The sequence below is a fragment of the Streptopelia decaocto genome, assembly GCF_964273445.1.
Source record: "Streptopelia decaocto genome assembly, chromosome: 1".
NCBI classification, from domain to species: Eukaryota; Metazoa; Chordata; class Aves; order Columbiformes; family Columbidae; genus Streptopelia; species Streptopelia decaocto.
This window is the reverse complement of record NC_138663.1, coordinates 110,567,279-110,591,659: the sequence shown is the minus strand read 5'-3', so window position 1 is coordinate 110,591,659 and position 24,381 is coordinate 110,567,279. Positions and strand designations below refer to the sequence as shown.

At 37.4% G+C, this 24,381-nt stretch overlaps 1 protein-coding gene across 4 annotated transcripts in view; it reads left to right on the top strand.

Annotated features, from left to right (window-relative positions):
• Window positions 1-24,381, top strand: part of TAB3 (TGF-beta activated kinase 1 (MAP3K7) binding protein 3) — a 49,002-nt gene that overhangs the window by 12,769 nt on the left and 11,852 nt on the right. For 2 of the 4 annotated variants that reach the window (XR_014186683.1, XM_082076243.1), the window contains exons 2-4: window positions 15,495-15,683; window positions 19,159-20,611; window positions 24,221-24,381. Coding sequence is in view for 3 of the 4 variants with exons in the window: in XM_082076243.1 (XP_081932369.1) it covers window positions 15,582-15,683; window positions 19,159-20,611; window positions 24,221-24,381 (1,716 nt within the window). In the remaining variant the exon portion in view is untranslated. The remainder of the gene's footprint in view (window positions 1-15,494; window positions 15,684-19,158; window positions 20,612-24,220) is intronic. The other 2 variants (XM_082076245.1, XM_082076244.1) reach the window with 2 other exon arrangements.

The following is a 24,381-nucleotide window of genomic DNA, read 5'->3' as shown; positions in this document are numbered from 1 at the left end:
CTGTGTTTCAGACTGAAATTTTTAGTGTCTAAATGAAGAGCTGGGCATGCTCTGCCTTGTTAATCTCTACACAATGTATAGACACTGCCTCTTCTTAACAGTAAAGAAACTGGGAGATTGTTTAAAGAATGAACGCCACATCTACTCCTTTGCTGCAACACCTACGGAAATAAACCACTGTACCATATCAAGTGAAAGAAGATTTTCAAGTTCTTATATCTTGCATCTATAACCACTCAAACTTTTTGATAGATCTCTATTGCACTCTTCCATTCTTGTGAAGTTGAGTAGCAGCAAGCACAGCACAAATACCAGGGCAATTTTAATCTAGTGTAAAGAATGTTTCAAGCACTTCTTTTGCTGCTGCTTTACCAAGTTATCCACAAGACCCTGTATATCCCATGAGAATGAAGAGATCTGTTAAAACAGGACAGTGCTTTTGGAGGCTGTATCTACCCTGAGCTGTTGGACAGCATCTTGTTCATCTTGTTTTAGAGAAGTGGAATAATTCAAACCTCTATAGGAGTAGAATGAGTTAGTAACTATTTTAAGATGAAGCTGTCTTTGAGCCTCCCCCCCCCCTTTTTTTTTTTTTAATTCTTCTAAAGCAGGATTATGAGGGTAGCTTCCTAAAAGGGAAATGAAATCAGAGCTGTTTATCCTACCAGTCTTGATGGAGTACAGTAGGGCAGATCAGTGTGGAAATGATCTGGCTTTAGGGAGATGCTGATTGCTTTAAGTGTTTAACTTACATTTGGAAGAGTATCTGTCATACAGAATAAAAACAAGGTATTGTAAAATCTTAAATTGTGAATACAGACTTTGAAAAGACAAATACTACTTATTCCTGAAAGTTTCATAAAGTGTGCTTCATCCATTTTGTCTTATATTCAGATTTGTGCTTTTTTTTTTTTTTTTAAACGTAGCTGTACCTGATGAAAGTGAAAATTGCTCGTAACTTCACCATCAGACAGCCATGCATTGTCAACTGCAGTAAGACTGGCTAGTACTAAAGGACCTCTTTCCCTTTAATTTTTATACTGTAATCCTGATCTTATAAAGCCACAGAGTTGTTTAACATGTTCCTGCTATAGCTTGTGGTCACAGGCTCTGTGAAAGAGGACTGTAGCTCCATCATCACAAAATTGGTCTTTTTATACTCAGTTGTATGTAAAAAGTCATGCATGCTCCATCTAGAAATTGCATGAGTTTCATTACTTGGATCTGCAATTTTCTGGCCTGGCAACAGACCGAGAAAAATAAATGTTACAACTGGTGACCTGAATATGGACAACCTGCCTTTGCAGACAGTGTCAGCGAGTAGCCAAGGTGTCAGGACTGCAAACACAATTTTCTTTAACAGACTAAAGTCATGACTGAAAGCCTCTGAGGGAAAGGTAAAGCATGCTCTTTAGAATCAGTTTGTGCTGTTACATAGCTATGATTGACTCTAATTCATAAAGCTTCTAATCTAATGTTAAACTGTTAGAATAGTCAGGTTTTAATCCTGTCCTCTGCCCACAAGCACAAAAGTTATTTGGCAATGTGAAGCGGAAATGAGTATTGTTTGTGGAAAAGTTCAGTGTTGGTGGCTACCCTTTTACTACTGCTATCTCTGGTTTCTCAGCCTGCTCTGAGAAACACCTGATTTGTTGCCAGGCTCTCTGTAAGGAAGAGGACACTCCAAAGCTTTATCAAGCTTTGGATACTGGATACTGTTCAAGTCCTTTGAAGCTGTATAAGAACTTTGGCAAGAATGCATCAGTGCATTTTAGGATGAACAATTGTATTTGTATTCTGGCCTTTCCATTATCTGTTTTGGCTTGTCTGATTTCTGGCCTAAGATTATGGAACAAGTGGGTCTGAAATATGTAGACTTCCTCATGGAGATTTGCCATTGAAGCAATTGCACAGACAGGGCAGCTACAGCTTTATATGAGTGTTGGTTGTTTAAACATTACCTCATACTTCCAAGGTTTCTCTCTGCAACACTTACAACATAGACCTTGTTTATAGAAAAAAAGAAGCTCAGAGCTTTCCTTCCAACCAGACTTTTTTTTTTGGTATCCTATTAGTATTCTTTATGGAGAAGGCTAAAGCGACTGCAGAATGAAAACATTTTAAAATGTCTGCATTGGTATAGTATCTAAGGCTCATCACCCCAGAAAGTCAGTCTGGAGCTAAGGTGAGATAAAATTTTTCGTCTTAAAATAATGCTAATAGAAGATGAATGTGGTCTTAAAACAAGTTACAGAAACAAAAATCTAATTTTAAGGCACTCTTCCTGCCCCCAAAAGCAAAAGAAAAGAAAAGACAAAAAGGGAAAAGTGAGAGAAAAAAGCACAATCTAGGGTTTATATGGCATCTGTATATGTACATATATAACTCTACATACATTTGTGTATAAATATGTTGTTGGTAGACCTTATTTTAAGATATCTCTTCTGTTTTGCTAGGAAATTGGGTCTAGCAGTTCCTGAACTATGGCAGACACTCAGGCATCTTTAGATACACATGTATGATTATAGATAACCTCAATGTATCAATATGTTATATTGGAATAAGCATGTACAGGTAACATTTTATTAATTATATTTATGTGTAACCTCTCAATATGACCTCTTTTTGTGACACCCTTATGGGTATTCATGCAAAGACTTGTCAGAAGATATCACAAAATAGCCAAGGTTCATGTCACAGTTCCTTATCTTAACAAATTCTCCTGGAATGATAGAAAAGACAAGCATGCTGCATAACTTGTCCACCGTATTTTATAGCAGTTAGTCATGATGAAGAAATTGACACAGTCAGGCCACCGAAGCTTAATTTGGAACTTCAGAAGAAGAAGTTGATGTTTTCAGGTGTGTAGGGAGTATGTGGTTTGTGTTTTTCTCTACTGTTGATAATCTTTTGCATTGCTCAGTCTTGACTCCTGTCCCTTGTTTTTTCTGTCTACCCTCTTCTTATTTCTGTCTTATTTTTTGTTCCTGTTTATGTGTGCCTGTCTACTTCCCTCCTCTATTTCCTTTCTGTAGAGTCGTATCCTCCATTAGTATATGTTTGCTGGGGGTCCTGACATGAGGTTTTCTCATCCTCTCATTCAACTCCACTTCTTTCTAATTTAGAGTTTTTCTTTAAGGTGGCCAAAGTGATGAGAGGCTAGTAGTAGCCAGGCCAGAAACACTGTTGCGTAAGTGCTCGCACTTCCCACTACCTTTTTCTTTTTCAACTGATCATCCTGAGTACAAGTGTTGTAGTGAATATAGTGTGCAGGCAGTCATTGCAATAGATATTGCTTTTTGTACTATTGTCAGTTTTATGGGCTGCTAGGTAAACTTACACAGATCATTTAAACTGAAACTAATGCTAGTTAGTATCTCCTTTTGTGTCTACAGGAGAATGAATACTTCACAGGTATAAATATGCTTTGCAGTCATTTTCTTACTGATGCAGAAAAATGTGGAAGTTTTAAGACAGAGTGTGTTACAGAAATTATCAGTGTCCTGCCCTGTAATGCTCATCCATATATGTGATTAGCAACAAAACAGAAATCTTTGATTCAGTCAGTGTACTCAATACAGAGTATTTTCAAGGTTTGTCAGATATATGCTCCTGAGAGACTTAACAGAGAAATTGTACTACTCTGGTTATTTTTAACTGTTGTTTACAATACTATTACTGTTAGCCATCACAGAAGTCTGTCAGCGATATTTCAGAAGCAGGAAACCTGATGTTTATACACTTGATTTAGAACTTTTTTGTCCTCCTTCTGCCTTAAGAATGGCTTAATTCAAATAGTTCAAGTTTTCTTCGGTAGCATAAGCAATTAAATCTTATTTTTCAAAGTTTTTGTTAAATCACTCATTCTATTGCTAATTCATGGCATGACTGACTAAAAGGAGTGAATTTAAATTCTGTAGTTTTGCACAGATTCAGCTGACTCTGAGGGGATGGCCAAACTTTTACTTCACTGTGAAATTGTTTGCTGAGCCACCCAAGTAAATCAAATAACTGGTTAAAAATTCAAATGCTGTAATCCTGAATGCCCCTAGTGCAGCAGCGTGCCTTTTATGGAAGTACCAGCAGGCTCAGACAACTAATGTAATTATGTTGTTTTTACTCTGCAAATGGACAATAGTGTCTTTCAGATTTATTGATAGCAACTAGTTTATTTAGAGGAAATCTTTTTAAGGGGGAGAAGCCCAAATCAAAGTGAGAAGTTGAAAAAAAGTGAGGGGGGTGTTTATGCTAATTATGTGAATAGCCATTTGAATGTATAACAGATGATTTGTGAGTGTAGTTAACTCTGAAATTTTACAAGTTCTGTGTGGTAAGCCCAAGGACAATTTGATTCATGTTTTTTTTTTTTTTTAATCACGACTGTTGTTTTCAGACTTTTTGAAACTTCTGGCTTTAGTGAATAGTTATTGCTGTGCACTCCTGCAAAATTACGTACAGTGTTTCATTTTGTGGAAGGCTCTTGTGGAAGGACTCATTGTTTTTTGACCAGTGTAAATAAATATATCTTGGAACAAAGCCTGTTCCGAATGTCTTGCAAGCAAGTTCAAAGCATAGCAATGAATTTGTGATGTAGGAGCAGGAACTAATGCTGAGAATCACCTCGTGTAGGAGCTATCAAACATCTCTTAGTCTGGAACAGCGTTAAGTTCCTGTTGAGCTGGTTGAGATTTGAATTGGTGACCTCCAGGTACTGTACTTTAAAAAAAAATGCTGGACTTTATGATCCATGGATTTGCAGTAGATTTTCTCCCATGCTTTATAGTATATACTCAATTTCATGTTTTCTTGTTTCCTTTCTGGGTCATTTTGATTCCCAAAGTAGGCTGTAACAGCCAAAAAATTTTGTATCATTATCAAACTGCCTGTAGCAGGGCCAACAGTTAGAATTTATGAATTAGGAAATCTGATCGTGTGCTGGTTCACTGCACGTTTTTTCCAGCCGCAGCCGGTATTTCACAAACATTCAGTCAGTAATTGTAGATCATATGTCCTGGTAAGAAAGCTAGTTCATCACCACGTAGCTTTCGATAGTAATGTCGTGCTCAAGGTTATCTGTCAGGCATACAAACTCACTTGTGCTTACAATTTTTGCTTTCACTTAGTATTCTTAAGAACTCTTCCAGAAATTAGTACTTGTTGCATAGTAAGCATGATTCCTGAACTATCTCACTGCCTTGAAAACTTACTTCTCTTCTAACTTTGTTATGTAGCAAGAGCTGCTTCTAGTTCTGTCTTGGAGTGAGAGAATTATAAATTCCTAATGAAAGATTCACTAGTATCTGATGCAGCCTTTCAATATACAAAAAGGGCTTGTAAGACAGAGGGAGACTTTTTACCGAGGCCTGTAGTGGCAGGACAAGAGGCAATGGTTTTAAACTGAAAGGAGTAGGTTTAGACTGGGCAAAACGAAGAAATTTCTTATGGTAGAGGTGGTGAGACACTGGAACAGGCAACTCAGAGAAGTGAATGCCCCATCATTCGAGGATCAGGCTGGATGGGGCTTTGAGCAACCTGGTCTAGTGGAAGGTGTACCTACCCATGGCAGGGGCGCTGGAACTAGATGATCTTTAAAGGGCGCTTCCAACCCAAACCATTCTGTGATCTACTTGATAGAGACATTACTGGCCAAGAACCTCTGACCTACTTGCTAAAATGAGTATCATTGTTCCAGTTAAGTTGTCTTCTCTTTATCATTCAATTTTTAATATCTCCTGTACCATGTAGCTATTGAAAGTAAATTGTTTCATGGAGATTTTACCGGTGTATAGGGTAGAGATTATTTTCACTACTTTTGCTTCTATCGAAACAGAATAAATAAGGTCTCTTATGGTCAGATACTAGTCCTACCTTAAAGGATAGAAATTTAATCATGACCAAGGCCATAGAATAATGTGCAACTTGCTTTGAAAAATGTTAGTTCACTGTAGAGCAATACTTTTGATTACTTTTGCACTTGGTGTCTCAGTACCTGATGTTTTGGTTAAATCCATGTAAACACTAAGGTGTTTATATTGTTCCCCTGACCTTTTTTTTTTTTTTTTTTTTTTTTTTTTAAAATGTCTTCTATCATAGAAGAAGAAGAACACTGAATAGTTAACACTCGTCCATTTAGATATGGATGGCTCACAAGGATGGCAGATTGTAATGAAAGGGAGAAAAATCAAAGCAAATGCCAAAGCACACAAGGAAATACAAAATACATGCCTAAGAGGGAACAGTGATTGATTATGATTTTTCATTCTCAGTAGCAGCCTGTATCATTAACATGCTTGCCCACAGACCACAGACGAAACCCTATTATGCTTGAGTCCTATTTCTAGGCAGAGCTACTGTTGTGCTGAGAATGGATATACTCCATCCAGGTTTCTCTTAGCTCAGAATTGCATATTGCTTTTGTGTGATGAAGACACACCACATTGTATCACAATATCACTCACTTATAGAATCCGAAAAAAGGAGGAATGTCTTCATTTCTTTATACTCCCATTTCATCAATATGAGATAATAGTATTCTTATCATGCTGGCTTTAATGAAGTGTATTCCCTTTCAATACTCCAAGCTTTTCTAGGCTGTCAGATGACACATTTGTGTAGCTATTTTATGGCTAAATTGACAGAGGTATCAAACCAAGAATTGTCATCTGAGTTTGTATATCTTTAGCATAAAATAAGAGACCAATTGGTCAGCAGTGATAGCTTGTCAGTTTTATTTTTAGTTTTATTTTGCTGTATACTTCCTTATTGTGCTTCATTTGCCTTGCTACCATCCAGGAGCTCTATGAATCTGTTGACCTTCTTTTATGCAAGGGAATGAATGTTCCTTATAAGACTGCTTGCCAAAGCATGCAGTTGTGTTTTTAATGAGTTAGACAGTCATTCAAAACAGTCATGGAAGCATGCTGAGCTCAACTTTATTGACTGCTCAACTTTATCTCCTTCTCTGGAGACATTCAAAACCCGCCTGGACACCTTCCTGTGTAACCTCACCTAGGTGTTTCTGCTTTGGCAGGGGCATTGGACTAGATGATCTTTCGAGATCCCTTCCAACCCCTAACATTCTGTGATTCTGTGACTGCTTTTCTTTTTCTAATTGAACTTTATATGTCTGTATGAACTGACAAAATATATTTAAATTGTATTGTATGTGTCTGTCCTACTCTGTGAAACAATATAGTCCCAAAACTGTGGGGTGTACCAACCTGTAAATAAAAAAGCTTCTGTAACAAATGCTTATGGTGATTTGTAAGGTGGGAGAGTTGTTCGTAGCTATATGAACATGATTGTGAGGAAAAACTGCTATCTTGGTGCTGTTATAACAGTTTAGTTTCTTGTAATTCTGAGATTTTTAAGATCCTCCATCTAGCAAATCTTTTTCAAGGTGTCACATTACCATGAAAGTATTTGCCTGCCTTTGCTGCAAGAGCCAAAAGTCTTAGCTGGATTGATGTGAGTGTTCTGACACTTGTGTGATGGGGTGGTTAATTTTTGTTTGAATGGTTAAATAAATGGAAACTTAGTGTACAAAATTGTTCTCTATTATTCCCAGTATCGGTATAGCATGATGACTTTAAACCATTTGCAGTCAGTTTAATATTCTACTGCAAGCATCTTTGAATTTAAGCCAACAGTGGTTCCAGAGGCTGCTCAGGTATTCGAGGTGAGATTACGTGATTGCAGCTGCAGCCAGGTCACATGCCAGGCATGTTTACAAGGGTATAATTGGGTGCAGATGCCTATTAAATAGTAGGTATGTATGAGATGGGATGTTAAAACCAATGGTTTTGCTTAGCTAAGTCTTTGTATGAAGCAACTCAGTTTGAATCATCTTCACATTTCGTAGTTTTATACAAGCTTATTTACGAAAGTGTTGCTGTTTAACAGCTTTTCTGCTGTATGTTTGCAGTCATCGTAGGAAGCATCACAGTAATTACGCACCTTAACTTCTGCCTGAGTATTGAAATCCTGAAGTGGAATTGCAATGTGATCAGGTAGTGATGTAGACTTTGGCCAAAATCATGTTTATTTTTTAAAACCCCGGCGTTAGGTAAAAAAACAAAGGATACCTTGCCTAATAAAGTGCTTTCTAAATCTGTCGCCTGAGCTAATTCCCTTCTTGTCTTCTCATGTTTTACTATTGACATGCAGCGTATGGAGGGTATTCTAACCTTTGGAAGCATGTAATCAATGCGTCAACGGAGATGTAGAAGGTATAATCATATCAGTGATAAAGAGCTGGCTGCCTATAATCAGTTGATCCGTCATAGCTATCAGAAAGAATTTTTGTAGAGAAGTGTGTTGCAAGGACTGTGGGGAAGTGACGTGGAGTTTGAAGTTTCAGTTCAGATCTCTTGCTGGTGGTGTACCTCCTGAGCTCAGCTAACAATTAGCTTCTTTACAGTGCCTCAATCATGTTCTCTAACTCCAGAACTGACAGCACTTGGCAAAATCTCAGTCCTGATTTAGTGCTGTTCACACAAGAACAGCTTCGGTTCTATTGTTTTAAGTCTGCTTCAGATGAAGGTGCATTTTTGTTACAGTTTTACCTGATCAGTTGGCTTATCTGTGTTGAAAAGGGGGAGGTGTTATTTCTGGTCCTGTATCCCTTTTCCCTTTTTACATTTCTTCTTCCTTTCCACAGTGATATGATACTCAGTGGGCCATGCATTTTGCAGAGGAAGCTTATTAAACTAGCAAAAAGTGTTTGGTGGTTTTGTTGTTTGTTTGCTTGCTTGAGGGGGTTTTTGTTTGTGTGTTTTTTGTTTGTTTTGTTTTTTAAATTGGTTTAGCAGATTGAGTTCAGCTGAGTTTACTGGAGTGGGAAGAAAGGTGGAGAAAGCTGTTCAGTTGTGTTTGAGTTGTAACTCACTATGACTGATCTCACTGCTTTTTTCATTCTGCCTTATATGCAGTAAACCTTGGCATCCTTGGAGGACTGTAGCCAAGTCTCTAGATGACTCTAGAGGCGGTGGAAGTTTGCCCACATCTATTCTTGAAGCTGAATTGGCATCTGCTCTCAAAGCAGTCCTTTTTTATAGGGTAACTTCATTCAAGAAACTGTAACAAATGTGTAATTCACTGAACAGTTTTCTCTTTATGTATGTGTGTATATGTAAATAAAAACTTTGAAATCCTTTACCAGTAAGACAGTTTTTAGGGACTTAACTTGCTCAAGTTTGTTGTTCTTTTGTTTGTTCGTTCCTAAATAATGTTTTGGACTGGTTGCTGAATTTGAGTGCTGAGGCTGAAGCAGGTGATATTTTACTTTTTTGAGAGGTGGAATGTTTTCACAGTCTTTCTTGAGCCGTAGGATTTAATAAAGATACTTCTAGTAAATACACTATCATTTAAATGCAGCTTAAATATTTGTGTTACATTAGTACAATGAAATAATTTTCACAGTTGGGAAAATAATAGATTATTTGGAGAATCTGTTATACACTGTGCCTGGTAAAGGACAACACTGTAGTTCAGTACTGGCATGACTTTTTGGTAGGATTCTTTCCATACTATAAGACATATCGAATTTAGGAATCTGGAAATAAGTAGCCATGAAAAATACATGTCCTAATATATGCTATTAATAAGCAACTAATTTTTTCAATGCTGTATTAAAAAGTTGTGATAGATATAAAACTTCTATTTCCTAAGCACTCTGTGTTCTTGAAGTTTGCTGTACGTTTTAGTACTTTGTAGAGCAAGTCTAGTAATGCTGGTTTTCTTGTGCTTTGAGCATGAATGGTCTGTGTTCTTCTAAAAAGCTTTTCAGACTAGAACAGAATATCTATTTATTTATTTATTTCAAAAAGATGGAATAACTTATTCTTGAGACCAACTTCAGCAAAATAAGTGGGAAATATGCAATGACAAAACTGGCAACATGACCAAACTGAGAGGAATGTCTTATGGATTGAAATTACCTCAAGAAGGAGTATAGATTCATAATATGCGCTCACAGCTTCTTTCCATTTAATGAAAAAATTTAGAACAAAAGATTTAAAATGTCACTCAGATTCAGAACTTAGGTTGTACAGCCCATTAGTCTAGCGTGGCTTTAAAAACAAAATGACATGTTTTAGTACAGTGATACAAATGAGTGTTAAGCTTTAATTATTGTTCTTCATTTAAAGAACATCATTGTCAAGGTTTAAAGCAAGGTGACAATAAACTGTAGCAGATGCTCTCTGTTACCCCCTTACCTCCCGCCACCCCTTCCTTTAGATTGGAAAGATGACAGGAAGCTAAGGAAGAAGGGAGACTTGGACTTCAAGTTGGAAGGGTTTAAAGGGTTTTACTAATGCTACTGATAAATAGGGAATATATACAAACCAATCTTGAATGCCCGATATGGAGTTGGCGACACTCCAGCGGTGGCAGAGCTGGGAGCTGACGTGGCTCCAGCAGCTGTAAGGCTGGTATCCATTAGTCACAGGCGGGGCTTCACAGCAAACCAGAAACTGGATTTCAGGGATGCAGGGCCTGAGGCCTTCCAGATCTCAGGCAGACAGACAAGGTCCTCTCTAGATGCCAGCCATGGTCAAAGAGAACTTGACCCTGGTGATCACGCTCTTTTATAGGGGGTATGATGATTATGGGGTGGAATACTCCGTTGGTCAGTTTTAGTCACCTGTTCTGTCCACCCCTCCTCAAACACACCCCTCTCACGACGGAACGTGGGAAAACTTATCAGTCTTTCTTGGCTACCACAGTAATAAATCTAAACACGAGCTTCTTCAGCACCAAATACAGCATCCAAGGAAAAATATGCAGGCAAAAACTCAGAAAAGTACAGACACCTAGAAGAACTTAACTGAAAGGAAAAATTGCTAAAAGAGACCTGGTCTTGTTTTTAACAAAACCAGGACAATCATATTTTTCTTTCGTACATGATCTCATTTTTATTTACCCTGCCATTTTTGGTGAAAGTAATTCTTTTTTACTGTTCTAAATCAATGAAACTAAATTTCAGATCTTTTTAAGCTATTTCTGTTGCCTCGGTTCATGTCCTCACTCTTCGCAGTTCTCCGTCTGTTCACTACCAGAGAAATAAGGAAAGTTTCTGTTTAGTTGGGTTATTCAGACTGTTATTGCTATTTTGTTTGGCTCATAACAGGAATAAAGTTCTGAGTAGCATTGCTATCAGTGTTACTCAGAAGATTTATGCCTAAATGCTGGTGACAAATATAAACAAGAATGAGTTGTTGGTTTTGGTAAATGATAATTAAACATATAATAATTAGGAATTACTGAAATGAGATTGGATTGTGTAACTGTTTATTGGATTTGCTACTTTATATTTACTGCAAATGAGTTTAAATGTCTCTAAAGTCAAAGTCATTCTTGCTTGGTGAAGATATTATATATGTTCATTTTTCTTTTAGTTTACTGATTTGTGTTAATATTAATTTTTTTTTCCTGTTCTGAAAATTCCACATTAAGAAGCTGATATTGTTTTACTGCTTTTTCCTCCTAACTTTCATGGTATCTTCCTACTCCAGTTCCTGCAATGTTTAGATAGAATAGAGCATCCAGCTTTGCTAGTTTTCCCTAAATCCTTTTGTACCTCTTGGCTAAAAGCCTGTCAGTCAAGTGTAAGCATTAGAAGGAATTGCCTTATGAGTGCTTAAGTAAAAAAAAATTTCTACTGCATTTGAGAATCTGAAGGCCAAATTTTATCTTCAACACTTTGATCAAACAGAGGTGAACAAGGAGGAAAAAAATAGATTAATTTACACATATTGGGTTGAGTTCATGTGAATTCCATTCAATAAATCCACTTTTTATCTGTAGGTGTCAGCATGCATTTAATTAAAAGTCAGGATGATGAAATTTAAGAATTATATTTGTGTAGTATTCAGAGGAAAGACTGAGGTTCTTTACCTGGCTGTACTTAAATCCATCTGTGTTTTATCATCCTTGTAATCTAAAGATTTAAATAATCTTTTAATATGAAAGAATTTCTGTAAAACATAGGGAAGCAGGATGTCTTTGAGGTGTTGCTTTTATAAACAGATCTGTTTATAAATTGTGGTTTTTCTTGTGGTTTTTTTTTTTTTCCCTCTTATCCTTCAAGGCCAAACTGTTATTATAAAGCTCTTAATGAACTTTAAATTGGTGAGACCTGAGAAACTGTCTTACAGGTAACCTGTTTTCTGGAAATTCACTCAGGAATTATTTTAGTTGCTGCATATATTGTAATTGCATTAGTGCACACCAGTATGTAATTTATAAACTTCCAGGCAGTATGTATTGACCTAACTTATTTTTCAATTGCATCTCATTACTGATGATGCATGTATTTTCATTTTAGGTGAGTTAGTGCTTCAAAAATAACAGTAATAAAATGGATTTCCTTCTTCATCTATCTGAACACATCTGTGGAGAGTAGTGTTTTTAATTCATTTTTTCGGAAAAGAGACATCAGTTGATTGGTGAAACTGTTGGCTATTTTTTAAACTTGCAAAGTACACAAATGGATTAAGGAAAGAAGATTAAATTTAAGATACTGTTTCCCTGGACATATACTTTGGACATGTGAAAGGTATGAAAAACTGATTAGTGTACTTATTTAGAACTTGAGTCATGCTTTGCATAATCCCCAAGATTCACTAGTGGCTCTTGAGGTCTTCTCTTGTGTGTTAATACAGTGGGACCAATTCTACAACAATATCCTTTGGTTTCGCTGTTAGAACGGCTGTGTATGTAGCCATGTTAATTTATTCCAGCCTCATGAAATACTTTTCAACTAAAGTTTGGGTATCAATGCATTTTTTAAAGTTGCAGATGAAGTGGCTTGCTTTCACTGTGACTTTGGGTTGGATTTTGCTGTGTTCTGCTCTGGGAACTTTCAGTAATTGTAAGGCTGGTAGTGTAGTGCACTTCTGCATGTCTCTTAGCCTGCGCATGCTGCGAAAGAAAGCAGCTTTGAGGGATTGTGTTACTAGTCTCTTATGGCTCAGCAGGACATCTTGTTGTCGAAGTGGCTATGTAGTCTGCACTGTGAAGTAAACTCTTGTCTCTCTCAACAGCTTGCTTCTCCACCTGCCTGGTGCTGTGGAGCAACATGGGAAGCAAGTATTGTATTCCAGACAGTTTGTGCCTGCTTAGAGTGGAAAATGTGCAGTCAGTTGTAGGCAAGTCAAGCAGAAGAAACAGGACAAAATGATGGGCTCCTAGATGTGGCGGCAGTGAATTTTGAGGTATTGGCTGAAAAATTTCTACAGTAGTGTAGCCATGGAATCCAAGGGATTCTGAATGAGTGTGTGTCCATGCTTCTCAAGACAATTATTTGGGGTTTTCTGTAGAATTTTCAAGGCTATCTGTGTAACTGTAAAGGACAGAGGCTTCAGCTCCTCAAAACAAGAATGGAAATTTGTTATCCATTATTTGTGTTTAGAAGAAAATTCTGTGATAAAATTATAGGTGGCCCTTAACTGCCAATTACTTCGAGTGTTACACCTCTACTCACCAGACATATTCAGGAAGTGATAAAAAAACACCAAAGAAATTATTAGTTTGTATTATTTTGAAAGTGTTGTAGAAAAACATGTGTTGATGATGAATCCCCAGTCTGCTCACCGATGTTAAAATTGCATTTTTGTTTGAAGAGAGAAGTGATGCAAAGGCTCTTGCTCATGCAAATAAAATTCTTAAAATTATCTTCTACTTCAGGTGCTGTCATTGTTATTCCACAGGTGTTTTAACTGCAATTTATTCTGGTAGGGTACTCTTCCATTACTGCACTTCATCCCGTCTCTTGGGCAAAGGAGAGTTCTCTGGAAACACATGCTTGATTGCTGTCAGGTTTTCTTCGAGAATACTTGTGGTAGTCTGTCTTCCAGAGTATGGTATTTGCTTGTCATTTACAGAAAATAAGTTTTATTAAAGATCCCTCCCCTACTGTGAGTGTAGAGTGCAGAGTTTCAGCTTGCTCTTGCAGTCAGTAGTAACTCATTTCCTTTTAAAATAAAAGGGGTCTGCAGCATTGGTGCAGTGGACAGATCTGCATTGTGATTGTGATGTAAGTTTATTGTATTTCTTAAATCACAACAGGATAATTCACATATCTCACTGTTCTTTAAACTTGACTCATTTGTATTGAGAGAGAGTATGATGTGACAGATGTAGCACTGGATACTAGAGTATATCAGATATGACAGAGAGCAACCCTTCTGGGAAGCATATGTGTTACTTACTTAATGAATGCTGATGTCAGTTAAGAGCTGTCCACACATTAATACAAGGTAGCCAGATAGTGGAGTGGACTTTTCGTGGTGGTAGTGGTTGTTGTTTCGTCCCTTTTCGGAGAAAGGAAGTACTATTTAGAAAGAGGTGAAAAAAACAAACTGTTGGAATTTATTTGTGCATAAAGGCATACATATATTTGTGTTAATCTATTATACTGCTTTAGACTGCTATTAGAAGTTGAGCTAACAAGTGAAAAGCTGACTGGAATAGCTATACTATGTGCCACCCACAATTGCACTGAGCTTGAGATAAGCATGATATTAACTTGGGGTTTTGAGTAGCTAGCACGTTACTTGAACACCAGCTCTGCTGGTATCTGACTTTCCTTTCTGTTTTTTAACACATCACTACATTCTCTGCTGTTAGGAAGTCAACTGAGTAGTAATGTTGGAAAGGCTTTCAAAGCTTAGCAATAACAGATGTGTTACAGGGGCTATGTCGGATACCATCTTCATGCAAAGTCATTGTGAATCTTTACTTAGACTTCAGCTACCTTTTGATTACTGCTGCGATCATGAACCACAAGTGAGAAAAGCATTTGTTGACTCAGACTGTATTTGCCTCCTAGTAGTTCTTGGGTACTGAAGTTCAGGTAGAATCTTTGCTGAATACAGAAATCCTGAAATAGAAAGTGGGTTTTTAGTCAGTAATCATGTTATTATTAATATAATAGGTGCTTTTCAAAATTCTTAAATAGATGCTTATCGTAATCCTAAAAAGGACTATTTAAATTCTGTTTAACTCTTGTTGCATTTCACAAAAATGGCTTCCAACTTCTTGGATTTGTAGTGATGTAAAGAGGAAAGAGTTGAAGCCCTTTTATTAGAGGAGTATTTTTGGGTATTTGTATTACTTAGTTTTCCAGCCTGTTATTTCTAGAATGTTGTAAATAACAAAGACACGAATGCTTTGTGATAACTTCAGACTTTTCTACAAATTCTTCAGAATTTCACTGGGAGTAAATACATAACAGTTCATTTTTATGCAGGTTACACGTATGTGGTCTGAACTAGCAAAATGTCATGTAGACATACATACCTGTGATACGTTAATGTTTTAATATTAGAATTTGAGACATGATAATTCTAATTCTTGTGTTTAAGCCATTGTCTCTCTTGATATCTAGATCTAAAAATGTAATATAGCAATTCTTCTACACATGCAGCTGAGGAAGAAGGAAAAGCTGTCATGGCTTAAAAGATAATTGATTGTGTTTTCTTTTTTTACAGAAAATGCCAGAAGCCTCAGAAGACCATAATCATTGGAAGGCCTGTTGACTTCCATTTTTTGGTAATCTGGAACATCATCAATCTGGCATGGCGCAGGGCAGTCAACAACTCGACGTGCAGGTACTCCATGATCTCCGACAACGTTTCCCTGAGATACCTGAAGGGGTGGTATCTCAGTGCATGCTTCAGGTACGGTGAAGAGTTTCTAAAAGTCTATGTATTTTATTTTTGTAGTATGAAAATTCTTTTTAGTAGTATACATGGAGCATAGGTTTTAATTCTTCATGTTTTATTTTGAAAGGGTGGAAGACTCTACTACTTACATTTTTGTCCTGTCTTTTATGTGCAAAGGCTTTATTATTCTTCAGCTATGTTTATGGGTGTGTTTCCACTAACTATTCTTCCTTGTCTGTGCAACCTGTGACTGTATGCGTACAGGGAACAATGAAAGTGGCTAATGGTATGATTACTGATAATGGCTACATAAATAACATACATTTATTGGAGGAGATTTTAGCGAACAGTGACTTATTCTTCCAACCTAAGGAACAAGCGTTAGCTAGGAATCTAAAGGTTAAAAAAAAAAAAAAAAATGCCATCACTGTCCAAAGGTTTCATTTTGCTTCTCTGTTTCCAAGTCAGGTGGCTGTTCTTTTTTCAAAGTCGTGTTTCATTTTTCAAAGTTGTGGTTGTCTGGGAATACCTTCTGTTGATGGCAAGATTCAGGAGTGGAATAGAAACATGTAAGATCTGTTTTGGCCTTGTGTGGCTGTGGCTAAGGTGGAACCTAATGTGATAAACTGCTGTATATGAAAGTAATGCAGCAGTGTTTGCATCTTACTTCTCCCTGGCAGTAGAGTAGGTATACTTATAACTGCAGCTGTAATTTTTGCATTGTGTTTTTTCTAAACCAAACAAATACAAATTGCTTGCAGACAAATGTAGAGCGGGGGAAGCCGTGCAATGTAAAGCTTTACTTACTCTAGTCATCTCTTCTGTACTGCTAAGTACGTGATCCTTTTGATGAACTCTGTTGAAGTCATAAACATCTTTCGACTGATAAAATTAAAGGACTTCTAATGCTGCAGAAACATATGGTGTTCAATATCTATAATATGGTGTTCTGGGTAGCTAGTTAACATTACATTGCAAATGTCTGTCATTTTTTTTTAAGTGCAGAATTTGTTTCCTAACCCACTCTGTATTTGTTTTAAGATACATGACCTGGTTTCCATTAACCTTTTGCAATACATGCTCTAGATTTAAAACTGTGAATTTTGGACTTATCAAAAAATGAGTGTCCTTTGAAATGGTAAATATATTCCGTACCATGAGAAGCTCAGATCAGGGCCTGGCCTGTCTATGTTCTTTCCACCCTGATGAAGTTACCTAAGGAAGCTGAGGATTCTCTATATGAAGTCCTGTTTAGATGGCAAGTGGCTGATGGTAGCAGTTAACTTGTTTTGAGACTGCTGTCCTGGCACTGTGGTGCTGGTTATTAATACAAGGTCTGGTTCCCCTGTGTTCTGGTTTTAAATTTTTCTGTGATACATCTGGATATTCCCATTGACCACAGGGGTCTGGAAGGGGAGCTTGACGTGAAGGGGAAGTAGTCAGGGGGAAGCATCCATAGAATGAGAGCTATATGTAATTAAATGCTGGACTTTTCTGTTATGTTCAGTGCTAAGTCTTCATTTGAGAAGGTGCTGAACATGTATGTTCATCTGACAGTGAAATCATATGAAATTTTGGGAAAGTCATCTTCAATTTAGTATTAAGACTGACTAGGCATCAGTCATTTAGAAAAGAAACGTAATGGTGACTTTTCAACCAATGGATAGGTTGTTAAATATTGTATTGCAAGGCCACATGAATATTAATATGTACACAAATTCTATATAGTGATAATATTTAAAATAGAAGTGAAACCATTATTAATGTATCTTTAGAATGGTAATTTTAGCATACTAAGGAACACAGAAGTGTATGTGTGTATGTATAGATAAATATGTACACACTTCTTCTGGTGGGAGTTGCTGTATATCACGACAGGTATCAGTCTTGGATCACATGGGACAAAGTTAGGGTGCTGAGGGCCAGATGTAGTTGAACTTAAAGTGAATTTTTCCCTAACTACTGTTTAAATTTAAAACTGAACCACCACTGGTACAGGCTGTTGTATGAGAAACTGGTGAGTAGAAAAAATAAATCCACAATCTGGAATGCTTTCTAGTGACTTTACTCTTTAGGAAAATCTGTCATTTGTGTCTTACTTTTAACAAGACTAGATTAAGGTAAAATGAGTGGAGAGGGTAAGAAAGGAGAGTTCCCCGTTACACTTCTGATGGGATTCATAATTTATTGCCTGTATAGTTTCAGCTGCTGGCACCACAGAACAAATCAAACATTTACAGAGGTTATTTGATTTCCTCACTGATAATTGTCATGGCTTAACCCCAGCTGGCACGTAAGTCTCACACAGCCACTCACTCTCCCTGGTGGGATGGGGAGAGAATCAGCAGAATGAGAAAACTCAGGGGTTGAGATAAGTAAAGCAAAAGCCACACACAAAAGCAAAGCCAAACAAGAGATACATTTACTGCTTCCCATCGGTAGGCAAGTGTTCAGCCATCTCCAGGAAAGCCAGGCTCCATCATGCCTGACTGTGACTCGGGAAGACAAACTCCGTAACTCAGAATATTCCCCCCTTCCTTCTTCCTCCAGCTTTATGTATTGAGCATGACGTCCTATGATATTAAATATCCTTTTGGCCAATTTAAGGTCAGCTGTCCTAGCTGTGTCTCCTCCCAACCTTTTGTGCACTCCCTGCCCTCTCATTGGCTGGCCAGTATAAGAAGCTGAAAAGTCCTTGACCGCTTGGCGACAACTAAAACATCACTGTTATCAACATTATTCTCATACTAAATCCAAAACATGGCACTATACCAGCTACTGGGAAGAAAATTCACTCTATCCCAGCCAAAACAAGGACACATATGAATAAACCTCTTCTTAGCTTTGAACCTGAAATTCTTACAGGCAGTTGAAATTATGTCAGAACTATAAGGTACTTTATGGTACTAGCAGTACTTTTTCAAGCAATATTTATTCTGACTTCATTTTTAAGGCACTAAATTCTGTTTACCAAGAGATGCCACTTTAAATGTTGGGTGTTTAAACTTTCAGATAAAGAGAAATACTCAAGTAAACAGTAAAATAAAGGTGAAAACAGTTAATACTCAGTTAAAAATTAAAATGTCATCTGCATTTTTGTTTTGACTTTCCAGAGCTTGCAACTTGAATCTAGTTTAATTTGATTTGTATTGTTATTAGAATTAGTTAATTGTACATACCTGTTCCTTACAGAAGATGCCAAGAGTTCTAACCATTGCTTTCCCCAAAACTGGATGTGAATTTTTAATATGCCATATTGTAGCTAGTGTTACCGTAGCATTTTGTAGGATGCAATGGGAGCTATGTACTACTTGTATAATATAACTTAGTAGGTATTACCTTTATTTCAAAATTCGTGTCTATGAAATATTATCCCCTGTTGCGTTCAAGCTAGGCTTGATTACAGCTTCAGTTGAGTGCTTATTGAATGCTGAGCAGTGGCTTTTTCTTTTGCTATTTGACAATAACAGGTGTTCATTCTTACTTCTAGAACAACAACAACCTAGATGCCTGTTGTCGAGCCCTTGCACAGGAGAGCAACAAATACTTATACATGGAGTACCATAGCCCTGATGACACCAGAATGAATAGAAATAGCCTTTTGCACATTAATCTGGGTATTCATCCTCATACCAGCTATCATGCAGGGGATGGAGCTCAACTTAATGGTGGTCGTACACTGGTACATAGTTCAAGTGATGGACATATTGATCCACAACGCACAGCAGGTAAACAGCTGATATGCTTAGTTCAAGAACCACATTCGGCTCCTGCTGTTGTGGCAGCTTCTCCTAGTTACAATCCATTTTTCATGAATGACCAGAACAGAAATGCAGCTACTCCTCCTCCACAGCCACCTCCACAGCCATCTTCCATACAACCAGGAATGAACACGTCTGCTATGCAAGGCCCTCCTCCTACGTATATGCACATACCTCGGTACAGTACAAATCCCATTACTGTTACAGTATCACAAAACCTCCCCTCTGGACAGAGTGTACCCAGAGCTCTACAAATTCTTCCACAGATTCCAAGCAATCTTTATGGGACTCCTGGCTCTATTTATATAAGACAAACATCTCAAAGTTCTTCAGGACGACAGACTCCTCAGAATACACAGTGGCATTCATCGCCACAGGGCCCGGTTCCACATTATACTCCCCGTCCTCTACCTGTTTATCCCCATCAACAGAACTACCAACCTTCTCAGTATTCTCCTAAACAACCACAGATCCCTCAGTCAGCTTTTCGATCACCACCGGCATCCCAGTGTCCCTCTCCCTTTGGCTCTCCTCAACATCAAGTTCAGTCTCCTCAGCTGGGTCATCAGAGTTCACATGTTTTCATGCCTCCTAGTCCTTCAACTGTCCCACCCCATCCATATCAACAAGCATCCCAGACTTTTCAAAAACAAGGTGGTCACTCTGTATCGTATCTTCCTCCTTATGCTGGACCTAGTTTATCCAAAGGTTCCATGAATAAAATAGAAATTACAGTTGAGCCACCACAAAGACCTGGGACTGCAATGAACAGAAGTCCTTCACCAATAAGTAATCAACCATCTCAACGAAACCAGCACCAGCTGTATGCAGCCACTACTCCTCCTTCAAGCTCTCCATCAAGAGGTATGTCGGGTCAACCCAAACCTCCGTTTAGTGTTAATCCAGTATATATTACCTACACTCAACCAACTGGACCTACAGGTGCGCCAACACAGTCTCCTAGGGTAATGGTATCTCAACCAAACCCAACCATTTTTAAAATCACAGTAGGTCGAGCGCCGACTGAGAATCTTTTAAATTTAGTGGACCAAGAAGAGCGTTCTGCAGCACCAGAACCTATTCAGCCTATTTCTGTAATCCCAGGATCTGGAGGAGAAAAAGGAAGCCATAAGTATCAGAGAAGTTCTAGTTCTGGATCAGATGACTATGCTTACACTCAAGGTAAATGTTTCACCCTGCAAATTTTATTATTGCGAAATGTTTTTCGGCTTGGTTTTGCTACTTAACTGAGAGGTTTTGAACTGTACAGAGAAGAATAGAAATTGCACCAAAAATCATCTAATCATAGAGTTTGTTATGATCTAAAAAAAAAATGCTGTATTTCAGTCTTAATACATAAAGAATTTCTGAGATTTCTTAAAGTTGCTATGCTTTTGATATTAGGGGAATTTCTTAATAGAAAACACTGGAGCTAATGAGAGTAAGTGGTTTATTCATATACTGTGTGTCTGGTTTGTAAGTTCTGCATTAAAGAACTGTGTCATAAATTTACATGTGGATTTTATTATTTTTTGTGTTTGTTCTGTACTTGGGTACTTTATAAAACCTGAAGCACTAACTTCTGCAGGGAATTTGAATCCGATTTATTTGTTTTAGATTGAAGAATATTAAGTGAAATCAGAGAGAGGTGGGATTGCAGCCAAAATTACTTCACATGTCAATGCAAATGATATTTTTTGTTTTGAAAGGTTAGTCTAACCGAAGAATTAAGTAATTTAGTTTTTTAAAAAAAAAGGTGAAATCTCACCTTTAGCTGAAAACTGCTTTTCTTGGAGTAACCTGATTTATATTTATATTTATATTTATATTTATATTTATATTTATATTTATATTTATATTTATATTTTTAAAGTTGAGCAAATGAATCAATCTGCAAGCATTCAGACCAGTCATTTGGCATAATGACAGAAAGATAATCAGCAGCAATTATTTTTAAAGTGTGCCTTCTTTCTGCATTTGTGTTTTGAAAAGAGAATATTCCTCCATTACTCCTAGCCTTCCTTTCACTGTAGAGCGCTGAAATAATGGTTATAATGCTGTGTTGTAGTTCTTGATGTCTTATTTCACTTTGTACCTTTTGAGCTCTTCTAACTCACAAGCAAAGCGCTGTTCTGTATGTGATAAACCCCATTAGAAATGTTATTTAGAGAGAACGAACAATAGTAGGTCTGTAGCTCCTAGGCCATATGCTTTGTTTGGTAGTGTTCCTATTACAGCTTCATTAGAGATTGTCAGTTATGTGAGAAAAATTTAAGTAGCTTCACAAAACAGAAAAACATATTCTGAAATGTAAAATCTGATTTTGCCTTTGTATCTTTGACTAGATTTGTGTATTTGGAAAACAAAACCAATAAAACTAGTTAGTGTATGCTTTATGGGGCATCTGCTTTTGTGGCAATATCTGTCACAGCTGTGACTTTATGATAGCCTCTGGTATTGCCACACTGAAATAAATCGTAGAAGGATAAATGTTATATGATTTACTACCACAAAGGAGTCCTAAAGAAGAGTATATTTAACAGCGTAATAGAGGGAACAAGTTTATTTAATTTTCTTTGAATATGAACCATTGTGAAAAGCATTATGAAAAGTCCATTCTGGTGTCTATATTTCCACTGTTTCTTTGTAGTGCGAGTCATTTTTGATGAGTTGTACTAGAGTATAATGCAAAGCTATGTAATGTAGTCATATCAGGTGTTAAGTTGGAGGAGTCACATAAAGACAAGATTTGATAGTCATAGTGGAAAATCATACAGCCTGGTATCTGTACTGTTTTGTTTTAATTTTGTGATCTCTTAAACTCTACTTGGATGACTTCCGCTACTTCAAAAAGAAGAGAACCGTTTTGTTCAGTACTACTGGTAACTGTATTCAGGTGTGTTCAGCTCTGAGGCCCTTAACATAAAAAGGAAATGGACCTGTCGAAGCAAATCCAGAGTAGGCCACAAAGACAATCAGAGCACTGGAGCACCTCCCTTGTGAAGACAGGCTGAGAGAATTGAGGTTGTTCAGTCTGGAGAACAGAAGGCTCTGGGGAGACCTCATAGCAGCCTTCCAGTACCTGAAGGGGTCCCTCAAGAAAGCTGGAGAGTTTTTTCACAAGGGCATATAGAGACAGGACAAGGGGTAATGGCTTTGAACTGAAAGAGGATAGAATTAGTTTAGATATAAGGAAGAAATTATTTACTGTGAAGGGTGGTGAGGCACTGGCACAGGCTGCCCAGAGAAGCTGTGGGTGCCTCATCCCTGGAAGTGTTCAAGATTAGGTTGGATGGGGCTTTGAGCAAACTCGTCTAGTGGAAGGTGTCGCTGCCCATGGCAGGGGGTTTGGAACTAGATGGTCTTTAAGGTCCTTTCCAACCCAAAGCATTCTGTGATTGTATTATTATAAAAACATCTGATGCTATTCTTGGATAAGACTTTCAGTGTTTATTCTTTGGCTGTGGATTGGTGGACCCAAACAAAATCCAAAGTATCATGCTACATTTTTGCACAGAATACTGACATCTGATAAAAAAACATTGTCATTTTTATGCTTCTGACTTGGTTTTATTTGTGGCCTCCCAGTAAGCTGTATCTTTTTTTTTTTTTAATTTTTTTAATTTTTTATTTTTTCCTAGCTTGCAAATATTCTTGACATACGTGTTTTTTCTCTGCCTGTGTTGGATAGGGGTGAATAAAAGGCCAGGTGCTAGTTGGTGCCTTCTATGAAATAGCATTTTGCATGTTCTACAGCACCTTCATACATTTGAACAGTTTGCTGAAACATCATTATACGAGCAGTGTGCTCATCTGAATACCCACAGCAAATTTCTCTTATTTTTCTCTGTCCTAGTAGACTTTAATTGGGTAAAAACAACCAGATCAGAAAGTGCTAAGCATTAAACTAATTAACTTGACTGTTTTTGCATCAGAAACACACTTCCTACAGAAACTGAATATTATTTTGTAGCTAGTCAAAATGCTTTCTTTGCTGCTCTGGGAGCCTAACACCACCTTGTGACTGAGAGTCATAAATTTCAGTGCCATGACAAAAATATGAGAGAATGTTTAACAGCAGAGAGAGGTGAGAGGACAGCAAATCAGTTCTATTGTAGAATTAAAGATTCTGAAGCACCTAAGCTGCCCCTGCTTTTTATTTTCTGGATTCTGTAGTCTGTTTTATTGAAGTTCTATAGTTTTGTCTTCTATAGTTTTTTGCCTGGGGAATTTATATTATTGAGAATTACAGTACTTTCTGAAGAGCTAAGACTTCGTAAAGTTTTAATAGTGTAATCTATAAAAGCAGTGAAAAAAAACAGTTCAGGACTGACATTTGGCTAATGTCTCAAGGCTAGTGTATCAGCTGCTATTGAGCAGCAGATAAGATCCGTATGTTACCTTCTGATCTTACCTCTGGTATTTATTTTTTTTGTCAGTACAGTATTAATGTAACTAGGTTGCTGTTTCATCCTGAGAAGCTGTCTCCTTGTACAGGTGCCTTTGTATTTTTGAGACGAGAAAGACCAAATGCAAAAAAAGAAGCTTTGGCCAAAATGGTAATATCAACTTCAAATTACTGTCTAAAATGTGTTTTTATTCTGGAAGAACTTTGTTCTAAATTATAGTTCATTTGGCATGAGAGCATCTTCACACTGATATTTGGCTGCATGTTTATGATCACTTTTTTTTTTTCCAGAAAGGTCACTCATGAACCTTAAACATAAGTTAAGAATTCGGTTTTCCAGGTTTTTGTGTGTTAGTAACTATTTCTTCCATGTAAAACATTAGCCTTGCTGTTACATCAGCGAGCAAGGATGGAGAGATTAGCAAAGGAACTGAAGCTTGAGAAAGAAGAGCTCGAACGCCTGAAAGCTGAAGTCAATGGTATGGAGCATGATCTAATGCAGAGGCGGCTTCGAAGAGTTAGCTGTACAACTGCAATTCCAACA